General features: G+C 44.5%; 1 protein-coding gene across 2 annotated transcripts in view; it reads left to right on the top strand.

Annotated features, from left to right (window-relative positions):
• Positions 1 to 13138, top strand: part of Prag1 (PEAK1 related, kinase-activating pseudokinase 1) — a 53215-nt gene that overhangs the window by 23239 nt on the left and 16838 nt on the right. For both annotated transcript variants that reach the window (XM_021170718.3, XM_085844018.1), the window contains exon 4: positions 11474 to 11631. In XM_021170718.3, the coding sequence (XP_021026377.1) occupies positions 11474 to 11631 (158 nt within the window). The remainder of the gene's footprint in view (positions 1 to 11473; positions 11632 to 13138) is intronic.

The raw sequence follows: 13138 nt of genomic DNA, 5'->3' as shown, positions 1-13138 counted from the left end.
TCAGGTGAACAGAAGTATGGAGCAGACTTTCCAGACTGTAGCTGGAACCTGGGTACTTAGAGGATTGGATCGGAGACCAAGGGTCATAGGTTGGGCAATGGAGTCTAGCTGTTGAGTTCTTCAGCGCCTACCATTTATTCCTCAATAGCTTTGTCTCCGTCTCTAGCCTTCACTGAAATCACAGCCCAGGAAGCTGCAACTGTCTGCCATTTCCCCCCTGAACCTGACAGCCCTGTGAGAAACATCTGTGAGAAAACACATACCTGTGATATAATCCCAAGACTGCATCTCGGAAATCCAGATGACCCATCTTTAACAAACGTTGTGTCTTTTAGCAGCAAAACATAGTGACAGGTCAGGTTCCTGCCAAGGTCTGTGGGCCAATTTTAGCATTTTGATCATTGAATGAGTCACAGGTGCACGGGTGCATGTGTGTTTCTCGGGGATGCTAGCTAGCTTACTGTCAATGACAAAACACCCTAGACAACAACTTCAGTGGGGGCTGGGGGTTCATTGTGGCTCAGGGTTCAGACAAATGTGAAGATGGTCGGCTAGCATCTTCACTTTGCGCCTGAGCCAGGAAAGAGACTGGCAGTGAGGAAGAGACTCTGTCCCCTAAACTTTGCACTGTCACATAGTAATGTGTCAGGTGATGGACCCAAAGTGGGTTTGCACATCACTGACGTCAGAGCCCTACAGTCCACTCTGTTCTTAAAGGTGCCATCAGTGGACACGGATTTGCTGGAGGACCCTCAGCATATGGATTTATATGACACCCATTGAGTCTGTAGGTGATGACCCAGATGCAAAGTATAATAACTAGAAAAACCAGAGGTGCTTCATCCAATACACTCTCTCAGCAATACATAAAGACTTCTGTGGTCAAACACACAAGGCCTGTCTATAAACATCATGCAGTTGGTTATGCACAGAACACTGTCCCCTCATTCATCCTGTCCTGTCACCTTCTGTCTGGGGACAATGCAATGTCCCACACCTTAAGGTCTTAGTCCCTGATTGCCTCCACCCTCATTCAGATCCTGATGACAAGTCCCTGGCTATTTACATGAGCTTCCGACTGGGCTCCCATAATTCCTTCCTTGGGCTCCATTGATCTGTTAAAGCAACTCTAGAAATAGATCCGTTTATAGGTTTATTATAAAGAGCTCCCAAAGGCTACTGATGGAAAGCAGGAGGAATGATAAATAGGCCAAGGGACATGGCCAGGGTGCAGAGTTTCTGTGCCCTTTTTGATGTACCGTTCACAGGAAATAGATGTGTTCAGGTCTCCAGTCGCTCCTTACGCTCCATCCCTGGGGTTTATAGATAGAGGTTTTTATGGTGCAGACACAGTTGATTAAAGCCTTCCCTATTAGTGATTAATTTAACCTTCAGCCCCTCTCCACCCTCCAGAGCTTTGGAAATGGGCTAAAAGTCCAACTCCTTATTCCTGCCGTGGTCATTCTCCCTGCGTCCAACTTCCATCGTACAACTCCTCGAGGTGCAGTCAGCCATCAGCCGACTCACCAATCTATAAAAAGATACTTAGCATTTTGGAGTCTAAATTTCAGGAGTCTGGTGGTAAGGAAACTAGAGCAAAGATTAAATATATATTTTACGCTATTACTGATTCTCTTGAATCAATTATGGCTTCCCTTCCCCATTTTTAAAAGATTCATTCTTACTTTTAAACGGCGTGCATTAAATGCAAACTTGAGCCAATGAGGCTGTAAGGTTGTAACGTCTCATGAGAATAGCGAGGGCATTTGTTCCACATGCAAATGAACAAGGCTGCATTGTGCGGATGTCATCTGACCACGGATGAAACCAATTTTCTATACTTATACATGCAAATAAGTGAGTATGAAAGGTACCCCAAAGCAGCCTGGTCCTTTGAGTTCCTTTCAGTCCTTGGCACTTTCAAAATAACTCTTAGAACATCTTCACCAAACAGCACGAATGGGGAGATAAGGAAAAGCTCAAGGCTAACATCAGTTAGGTAGCTTTTAGAGCTAGCTTGGAATCCTCAAGACCCTGGTGTTTTGTTTTTTAATGCACCAAAGACAGTAACAGATTCTTTTTACATTTGTTACTAGCCCAACTGCTAATTTTTTGAGGGAAAAGACTATACAATGTATTGAAATGCAGGCTATTTTAAGACTATTGCATTTTGTAGATAAGAGAAAGTTTCCCTCCTTCAATCAAGAGTTGCCTGGCATTACAGCCTCCGGCATGTTTTGCCAAGCAAGGACAATTGTGTCTTAAGGTGAGGGTGTCTTCTCCCAGATGCCAGGGAGATATTGAAACAGAGGCAGATAAACTGAATCAAGATACTTACTCTGTGTTCCAGCATGCCCTGCCTATGACATAGCCCTGCAACCAGGGTCTGGTTTGGGTGTAGAAAAAAGCTTGTTTTACATGAAACAATTAAAATAATCTAACCAGGTTTATGCAGATATGCCCAGCCAGGTGATTCCCACAGTTCCATGTGAGTTCCAGAGAGAGGGGCTGCCTGAAGACTGGAATGTGGGGCTGGGGGTTGTAGGTAAGGGGAGCCAGTGCTCATCTAAGGGTGGAAGGCTTGAAGGGGAAAGGAAGACATTCCTCTCTGCCTGGACAGGGAGCAAGGAAGGAAGTGCTGGGCACTTTGGTGACCAGGAGAAGATGAATTTCGTTTGAAAAATGAATCTATAAGGGGAAGGGGTAGTATATTGACTAAAATGGTGTACCTCTTTGTATAGGGGTGTGTGTGTGTGTGTGTGTGTGTGTGTGTGTGTGTGTGTGTAGGTGGGGAGGGTTGTATTGTGAGGGTGTGGTTAGATGGAGATGGGGAGTGCATTGTGCAGACCAGGGGTTAGTACTGGGAACCTTCCTCTATTACTTTATTATTATTATTATTATTATTATTATTACTACTATTATTATTATTAATTATTATCATTTCGAGTCAGAGTTTCTTACTGAACCTGGGGCCTAGCTGCATTAGTTACACGTCTGTTGTTATGTTAAAACACCAGGACCAAGGCAACGTAGAGAAAAAAGGGATTTATTTTAGCTTACGGTTCCATAAGGGTAGAGTCCATAGTGGCGGGTTTGGAAGCATGGAGCAGCGGGCCATAGGCGTGATGGCAGGAGTGGGCAGTGGAGGACTCTCATCTCGAAGCATGCAGCAGAGAAAGCTAACTGGAAATGGCCTGCCTCCACTGACATACTTCTGCAAACAAGGCCACACCTTCTAAACCTTTCCAAACCACTTCACCCTCTGAGGATCAAGTGTTTATCTACGTTAGCGGGTCAGGGGGCATCTCTCAATAGAACCACTGGCTTAACCATTCGCCTAGATCAGTGGTTCTCAACCTTCTTAAGGCTGCAATCGGTTAATACATTACTTAGTTTATATATTACTCCTTATGTTGTGGCGACCCCCCAACCATAAAACTATTAGGCTGCTAATTCATAACTATAATTTTGCTGCCGTCATGGATCATAATGTAAATATCTGATATGCCCTGAGGGGGGTCGTGACCTACAGAGAAAACCACTGAGTTAGGTGGTCTTCAAGCTCTGGAATCCACCTGCTTCCACTTGCCACTGCCCAGCATGGGGTTATAGACATATACCAGCCTACCCGGCTTCTACCCTCTGGTGTTTTCTAATGTGTTTGTAGCTATTAGAGGAGAATATTTCAAAATGAGCATGCCAAAGAAAGCCTGTGATTTGTTCTTCTGCACCATGCAAGTAACAGAAATATGGCAAGCAAGATAAAGAATCCCTGTGGGCACTCTGTGTAGGATTCTACATTCAGCTGTCGCAATGATAACATTGTTCTAGAAAGAGTCTGAGCCAGAATTGCAAGACGTTCTAACGACGTGGCTTGCGTTCTCCCCAAAATAGCTTGAGAAATGTTTCCCTACCGTTTGCAGGTTTTGTCGAAGCACAGGGGTTATGCCGATTCCATTCACGGTTGCATCCTCCAGCAACACTCAGCACAGAGCAGGCAACGTGTGTGTGTGTGTGTGTGTGTGTGTGTGTGTTGTCAGGGATCTTAGAAATGCTACTGCAGATAGACAGCAAGGAGAATGTGTTGCAATTAACGCGGACATCTGAGAGAAACTCCAAAAGGGGTGTTTCTATTCGCCAAGCAAATCTGAATGACTTAATTAACTTTCGGGGGGGGGGGGGGCTTAGTACTAGAAAGTAAGTAGAGAAACGCAATGTATTTTTAGAGCCGGCCAAATAAGACAATTGGTGATTAAAGGCGCGGGTCAGAGGCAGAGCCGTCCCTGCTTTCCTGTGCTCCTTCAGGAAGTGCATTTTATAGAAAAGTCAGAGAGGAACTAAGGGAAGCGGAGCTGGGAGCTGGGGACTCACAGCAGTGGAAGAACGCACTCTGGACCACCGCTGGAGCTCCATGCTACCTGAAGTCACTGGCTGGCTTGAAGTCACTGGCCGGCCTGTCCCGGGGCTTGCCAGGCCACCCTGATGAGGATCACATCTCCGGCTGGGGGTTAGCATGGTAAGAGCTGTGTGTTCACTGGTCATTGAGGCATTAGCCCATGGCTCGAATCTGAAGCCAATGCTTTTTGACCTCCACTGAGTGGTTTTGAAAGGTGCGCAGAACTGTTTAAGAGGCTTCTACTTCTGGGACAGGAATGTTAGTCTTTTATAAGTTCTCTCATTAGGTCTTTTTCATGTTATCACTAAACTTAAAGGGAGATGTGATCGATTCTAGCCATTTGGTGGTGTGTTTGTCAAAATTGAAGGAGTTTGCTTCAAACGCCAATACGGGGATTATTTGTCTTTTCAAATGTGTAGCTACAGAGGCAGGAAGCTCTTGGCTAAGTGTGTAGGAAGTAAACTAAATCCAGCCGGGAGAATGAGTTCGCTTCCTCCGTCACACTGTGTACTGTGCTATCACCAGGGGCGGCAATATGAAGCTGAAGATACGGTCTCATGCCACACACTGGCACATGGCCTCTGTGAAGGGTTGCAGCCATTCTGAAAGCTCTCATTCCGGAGACTCTGAGGGTATTTTTAGATGAGGCCTGTCCCCATGAATGAGGAAGTCTGGCAGATGGCTCTTCCGGCTGATTTTTTTTTTAAAGCTTTCTCCCAGCGTAGCGTAGAGATCACTCTTACAAAACTTCGCTCTCTCGGGACAATGGAGGGAAAAGCCATTCTGAAAGCACCCGGTAGCAGCTGCAGAGTGAGATGTGGCTGGGTGCCGTGCCACCGAGTTCTGCGTTTCTATACAGATCTGCCGTGACCTTGCACACAATGGACAGAGGGAGTTGGGAAAGGAAGTCTGAGCGAGAATAGGTCATGTGTCACAGCACGGAGCAGACATCATGGGGTCTATTTCCCCCACCGAAGAGGAAAGACTAGTTAGTGTATGTGGGTTTTGTCCATTGAAGTCACTTCCTTAAGTCATGGGACGACAGATTTCATTTGATAGAGGGTTTGCACCAGCTTTGGGAATCAAAATCAAAACAAATCAAATTATCGTTATTAGTAGAGCCTTGTTATACATGGTTAACCCACGCCTGTTGGCGCTTGGCCTTACATCTGACAGAACGCTCTGCTGAGGTTCACAAGCTACCTTTGGGATTTTAAGCTTTTTATTTTTTTTCTCAGAGAGTCTTAAGAAGTCTGTTGCACACACAGACTGAAGAATCAAAACCGTCTTGATTGTAAGTCTGGGCTTTGATGGCAAGCTTGCCTTTCATTTTAAAATGTGATGTGGTTTGGCTCATTCCCTGATTAAAGTGGCAATCTTCAAAGAGGTCAGATGGCCCAAGTTCCCAGGGTGCCAGCTGTTGATGCTGTTCTGGGAGCACCATCGCTTCTGGGAGTTGGATGCTCTTTTTTTGGTTTTGTTTTTTGTTTTTTGTTTTGAATAGGATATTTTATTTATTTACATTTCAAATGGTATCCCTTTTCCAGGTTTCCGCTCTGCAAACCTCCTATCCCATTCCTCCTTTACCCTGCTCCTATGAGATGCTCCCTCATCCACCTACCCACTCCGTCCTCACCGCCCTAGCGTTCCTCTACACTGGGGCATCAAGCCCTTACAGAACCAAGTGCCTCCCCTCCCATTGATGCCAGAAAAGGCCCCTTCAGCTCCTTTAGTCCTTCCCCTCACTCCTCCATTAGGGTCCCTGTGCTCAGTCCAATGGATGACTGTGAGCATCCACGTTTGTATTGGTCAGGATCTGGCAGAGCCTCTCAGGAGACAGCTGTATCAGGCTCCTGAGAGGCTCTGTCAGCAAGCACTTCTTGGCATCCAAAATAGTGTCTGGGTTTGGTGTCTGCATGTGGGATGGATTCCTAGGTGGGGCAGCCTCTGGATGACCTTTCCTTCAGTCTCTGCTCCTCTCTTTGTCACTGTATTTCCTTTAGACAGGAGCAATTCTGGGTTAAAATTTTGGAGATGGATGGGTGGCCTCATCCCTCAACCCCGGGGACCATGTGTTACCTCTGGATATGGTCTCAACAGGTTCTCTTTTGCCTTTGTCGGGTATTTCAGCTAATGTCATCCCTGTGGGGTCCTGGGAGGCTCTTGCTTTCCTGGCATCTGGGACTTTCTGGTTGCCACCCCAATTCCCTATCCTCCATTGCTACACACCTCTCTGTTCAACTTCCTGATCCTCTGTACATCTCATGGGAGCTTATTTGCAGTTGTGGGCATGAAACCCGGGGCTTCATATATATGGGCAAGTGCTTTATCATGGGGTGGCATCCCTGACAATCCTAACATTTTACTCTGTGTGTGTGTGTGTGTGTGTGTGTGTGTGTGTGAGAGAGAGAGAGAGAGAGAGAGAGAGAGAGAGAGAGAGAGAGAGAGAGAGAGAGAGAGAGAGATGTATATCAGGAAGTATGTCCCCATTTATACTGAAGCACTCCTGGGGCCTCTTGAATTTGACTTACTGATTGGAACCTGTAGTTCCTGAGAATTAAAGACAGGGAAACAGCAGGCTAGTTTCAAGAAGCCACAGTCTACCTCTGCCTCAGCTATGAACTTTTATCCAGTCTCCTCTTGGGTGCCTCTGTTTTCTGTGCATGGGTGTGCATGTGAATAACAACAACAATGTGCTGTGTGTCTATAGACTGAGACTCTAAAGAGGTGACTTCTCTCTTACATGGGCAGGATTCAGAAGGACTAACACCCAACCTCAGTCCAGATCTAACAAGCATGGCTTTCCATCCACTGATTCTCTCGAGGGGGAAGCAATTATCACCGAGCCTGTGAGCCTGTGGCTTCCTCGGGGAAGTGATGATGTCCTTCCAGGTCATACCAAGCTCTTCCTTCCATCCACGCTCTCGTGGTGTCCCCTCCACTTGCACGAGAAGTGTTTGTTTTCCAGGCATCAAAGATTTCAAGCTGACAATGAAATTCTCATAATAATTAAACGGGTACTCATGTGTCTTCCCTGAGATTTTTTTTCATATATTAACATTTCATTGTTGTTTTTAGTTTATCTGTGTGTTTTATTTACTTACGTGGTGTCGGGTTGGAATCTGGAACCTGGAAATGGTGAAGCCTGCTATCTGACCTACTCCCTCCGTCCTAGGTTTATCTTAGTCAAACCTGACTGATTCTGTGGAAGAGTCCTCTCTATCCATCCCTCGATTCAGCTTTCCATTACCACCCAGTGCACTGCTACTCTCTAAAGCCAGTGAGCATCATCCCACTCTCTTCAATGACTTTAAGTATAAGTCTATTATAATGGGCTTTGAAGATGCCTGTAACTGGTACCACATTGTACCTGAGCCTTGATATAAACTGCTTTTAATCTTTAGCATCCTAAGAATTCTGCTTTATGTTTACGCATCATCCTGTTCACATCGTTGGCATCCATGTTTTGTTCCATTAGAAGATCGTACCGCAATGTATGTGTTCCCTAATTGATGGAGAGTTCTGGTCTGCCCTAAACATCCTTGTACATGAATGAGTTTCTCTGTACGTTCTACAGGACCGTGGCTCTAGTTTAAAGTGTAGTTAGCATCTCTGCCCAGTGTGCTGTCAATATAAAATACATGGAAGATTTTGAAGACTCGGGATGAAAAAAAAGTAGCTCATTATTATTATTATTATTATTGTTGTTGTTGTACTAACTGGATAGTGGTGGGATACCTGCAGCTTCAGCACTTGCTGAGAGGCTGAGGCAGGAGGATTGACAAGGGTGAGTTGCCAATCTGAGCCATATAGCAAGTGCCAGGCCAGAGGTATACAATTCCATGTCAACAGAAAAATATTTGATTACCTGTTGAAATGACAATCATTTGGTTTGTTTACGCTGAAGTACAATACTAAACTCAGTAGCATGGACCTTTTATGTTTTTAAATGTAACAACTAGAAAAATTCAAGTTACATGTATAGTTCGCATGATGTGTCTAGCTGGAGAAGTCTCCACTAGAGAGAACAGGAGTCAGTTACTGTTGCCTCCTATAAAGAAAGTTTTATAGGAAAACATGGCCAGTCATTTTCATGGCTGTGGCTCTTTCCCCACCACTGCTGCAGAGTTGGGCAATAACTGTCCAGATGGTCACGAAGCCTCAAGCCTTCACTGACTTGGCGTTCAAGGAAAACCATCTGTTGATCTGAATTCTAGAGTAGCTTTGTAAAAACCAAGGCCCACACAGAAACTATTTACTCTTTTACCAAACACACATAAACATGCCCTCCAAACAAACGTTCACCAAGGCTCATTGTGTATATTTTCTGGTTATTTCTACTTGAATGAACTGAACTATTTGGCCAGGAAAACTTTTTTGTCCACTAGAATGATTTAGCCACCTGCTAGTGATTTTAATAATTGGCCTTTCATAACTGGATTTATAACTACTTTAATCAGTAGGCTTCAAGATGAACACTGAGTTATATTGGATTAATTTTTCAGGATACATAGAAGCAGTGGTGGTGGTAGTATGTGTGTATGTATGTGTACACTAATCTATGGTCCTACAAACAGAGCAAGCAAATTCCCATTCTCCTACATCTTTAAACAGCACCTGTTATTGCTAGTCTTCCTGGTTAAAGTGAGAGCTTGTTTTGTTTACAGTCTTTTTTTTCTTGGTGAGGTTGACCCTCTTTTTGTGTGTTGAGTGACTTCTTGAGTTTTCTTTTATGAATTGTTTATTTGTTTATCTTGCCTTAAGATGTTTTTAAACATGTTGTATACAAGTGTATGGGTGTGTGTTCTTCATTGCACATGTTTGGAGGACAAAGGACAAGTTTTGGGAGTCAGTCCCTCTATCTTGTGAGTTCCTGGAATTGAACTTAGGCCTTCAGGCTTGGGTGTGCTCACCCTTCCCCTCTGAGCCCTTATGCAATCCTCAATTGCCTTTCAAAAAATATGGTCATTGGTGTTTTTCTTTGCCCTTCTTAGGACAGCCTGGATAGCATTTTTTATGGGGTGTGGGGCACGTTTTCACTGTGTGGTGCCTTCCATCATGGAGGTTGATATTTTAAACTTTTTTCACTGAAAATTATCCAAACGTTCATCTACATTTATTTTTCTTATTTAAGTCCTACCTACTTACCCAAGGTCAGAAACATTTTCATCATATCTTGGTCCCGTGATTATCAGAGCTCACTCTTTATTGATGTTACTATTATAAAAATGACATCAGATAATTAAAAAAGAAAAAAGGACTCAGTTCACTTTGTACTTCTAACAGCTTTTACAAAAAGGGAGGAAAGAGAAGTTGTAGGCTATACTTTAAATGAATATAAATATGAAATCCCCAAGTTGCACAGTAATAAAATTCAGCAATGAGTGATAAATTTATGTAAGCAATTTTATCATACGTAAATTTTTGTGAATGAAAGTGCCTGCCAGAGCCCACAACAAGCTCATGTCTGGTGTTGATACACTCTTGGACCTGATTTGTGTTGCAGCATCATTGTTGGTCCTGCTTCCTATTGAAGCATCCTTCATCCTGCTTTGTATTATAGCAGCACCCTTAGTGCTGCTTCCTTACAGAGATCTGTCTAGAACACAAGAGCTCTATTTTCTTTCAAATTTCGAATACTTGTGTGTGTGTGTGTTCTCGCGCCTGCATGTGTTGTCACTTAGATTTGTTTATGTGTACATAACATAACTTATCAAGTGTTTCCTCAGAGTGTGGAGTGGGCACCATGCCAGCTCAGGAATCAGGGTGCTGACATTTCCCCCTTGGCGCTCGCTCTCTCTCTCTCTCTCTCTCTCTCTCTCTCTGTGTGTGTGTGTGTGTGTGTGTGTGTGTGTGAATGTGTGTGTGTGTGTGTTTGTGTGTGCAGGTAAATGTGCCCATATACTCATGCAGAGTCTGAGGAGGATGTAGGTAATGAGAATTTGAGCTTAATAACTCATGCCTGTAGACCAAGTACACTTACCCACCAAGCCTAGTCCCTGACTGTCTAGGTCTGGGGACTGGGAAAATTTAGACAACACTTTGGAGCAGGATTGCTTTCCAGGCAGCTTCTTTCCATCACTGAGTTGTCCTTCTCAAAGCTTCACCTTGTGACTTCTGAGAAAGACATTTGTATTTGAGTTCCATCATAGTGACTGAATACTTGAGAAAACCAACTTGATGGGGGAAAGGTTCCAGACCATGATGGCTTGGATCCATCAAGGAGAGTCTTTTCAGGCAAACGGGGGCTATCACCAACAGAACGATGAGGACTGACTGTGGCTCCGTCTTATTTCACAATGAAATGTCACGTGATAAGTGAATGCTCGTGTGGCTCTTAAAAGGGGGGAAGGAAGGGGACCCATGACCTGGACACTCCTGCCCTGAGGCCAGGGCTTTGTTCTCACAGTTGGTGCTCACACCTCTTAGATGCTGGCAATTCTCTCCGAGGAACAGAACAAATCATCTCACAGGTGGTTTTGGCTTAAGGATTAATTTAATTCTATTTAAGATCACTAGAAGTCTAGATAAGTCTTAAATAAGCATTTTCTTGGGTCCAAGGATCAATTTAGGACAATGAAGGCATGGTGCTGGGGTAGTGGGCAAAAAAATGAACACCTGTGTTTTCAGCTCTAGTTTGCGATTCAGTCCAGGACCTGTAAAAAAAAAATACATTCAATTTCTGCAGCTCTTTATACAATCTCTGTCTGTCACTAGAAAGAGGACTGGATGATTCTGTTTCTTTTTTCTTTTTTTTTCTTTTTAGTCACATTTTACCGAATATAGTCGATGACATAAATGGCAAATGGGATCAGATGTAAAGGCAGTTGCTCCCACAGTGGGACTTTGGTGCTTGTCTCAATTCATTGACTCTTTTCCTTGAGCCCCTCTCAGGAAATACATATCATTTGTGTAAATAAGATTTCATAAGAACCCCTATCCTTACTCCCCCTAAATTATTTTTTTATAACATCCTGGTGCTGGCCAGCATTTGAGAGCATGGGAGGTCTATGACCCATCGTTGGGTCTCTGTATGGAAACCAACTGAACCCTGTCCATTGTCTGTTCTCTCTCCAGGCACCTGTTAAAAATGAACAAGAGCAGCTCTGACTTGGAAAAAGTGAGCCAGAGTTCTGCAGAAAGCCTCAGCCCGTCCTTCAGAGGGGCCCACGTCAGCTTCACCACGGGCTCCACAGATAGCCTAGCCTCGGACTCCAGGCCCTGCAGCGATGGAGGTAACAACCCCTGACAGACATGCTTATGTGTTACAGATTCTATTGGTCGCCAGCATTTGGGAAGCCAGAGCTAGGCTTTCTGTGCTGATGCTGCTTTGTCAGGAAGTAGATCCTAACCAAGTTTATTCCCTCGTGGCAAGCCACCTTATTATATCGCCCTCCGTAATTAGTAGGGTGCAGCCTTGGTTACAGGGCAGGAGGAGGCTACAACCAAAGACATGTTGAGGGTTGACCAGATGGAGCTACTGATGAAGTGCTTGCTCTGTAAGCATGCAGGCCTGAATTTAGAATCTCAGCACTGGGCGCCAGAGATGCCAAGATTAGAGGATTCCTGTAGTTTGACTCCGTAAGCTGCAAGTTCATTTTGGAAACCTTTTCTCAAAAAGAAAAATAAGATGCAGATAAGATTGAGGAAGACACATGATGTTAACCTCAGGCCGATACATGTGTATGAACACACACACACACACACTCACACACACACTCACACACATACACTCACACACACACACTCACACACACTCACACATACACACACAGCATGTTGGAATGCTCCTGGTTCACTGATTAACAAGTCAGCTATATATAGTTCTTTCTGTCCACCAGACTCCCTGGAACCTCGGATGTCTTGTTGTTTCATTTATATGCATTCACATATAATACTCTTTGCATAAATGTTTGTTCATTAAAACATGAAGGCTTTGTAAGGCCATTGCCCACCCTTATGCCATATTAACCATTGAAGTGTAATATGCGGATATGTCCTGTTGGGTAGGCTCACCAAAAGGAGCTTGGGGTTTTCTGCACTTGTGGATTTTGGTGGTCACCGCTTGGGCATGCTCTGTGTGTTTCCTCTCCGGCTCTTGTCCTTGGCTGCCTTGGTATGATAGCGTTACACCTGTGCTGGCGTGACTTTCTCATTTTATGGAAGTACTTTCTCTCAAGGGACAATTTTGGGGTAGAGGACCCCACAACACATTTCTGCCAGCGAATGTGGGTTATACGTTTTCTAATGAGAAGCTCTGCTAGCTCTCACTCAAAAACAGGAAGTGTATTCGTCGTGATTTGGAGGAACTGTAGCAAAGACAAGATTGTCTTTTTCTGCAGCTCTTCTGGACTCCTATCTCCTTCCTTTCCCATGCCACTGTGCAAAATTTCACTGAGGCGGCTTATTCGCTGAAAGCCTGGGTCCCTGAGCCATGCCCCCATGCGGTCTGTCCAGCTCCGGTTCTCTCTCTTTGGAGCCATGGCCAGTTTTAGGAGTTTTAAGCACATACAATGCACCTCTCCCTCAGCCACCACAGAAACAGCCAGACTGAAGTGCCTCAGGGTAAACCACAAGGTCTGTTCTCAGAGCTGGGAAAGATGCGGTTAAAACAAGCCTGACACATGGGTGGATGTGGGGAAGACTGGAAAAATCAGATTGCCCCAGAATACAGAGCTTATAGAGTTGAGGTACAGTGATTCTGAAGCATGATTTTGAGAAGATGGAAAGTCCGGCTCCTTT

The sequence above is a fragment of the Mus caroli genome, unplaced genomic scaffold (assembly GCF_978045245.1).
Source record: "Mus caroli unplaced genomic scaffold, Mus_caroli_1 scaffold_10, whole genome shotgun sequence".
NCBI classification, from domain to species: domain Eukaryota; kingdom Metazoa; phylum Chordata; class Mammalia; order Rodentia; family Muridae; genus Mus; species Mus caroli.
Note: the sequence above shows the minus strand (reverse complement) of the source record. Positions and strands in the feature narration are given on the sequence as shown.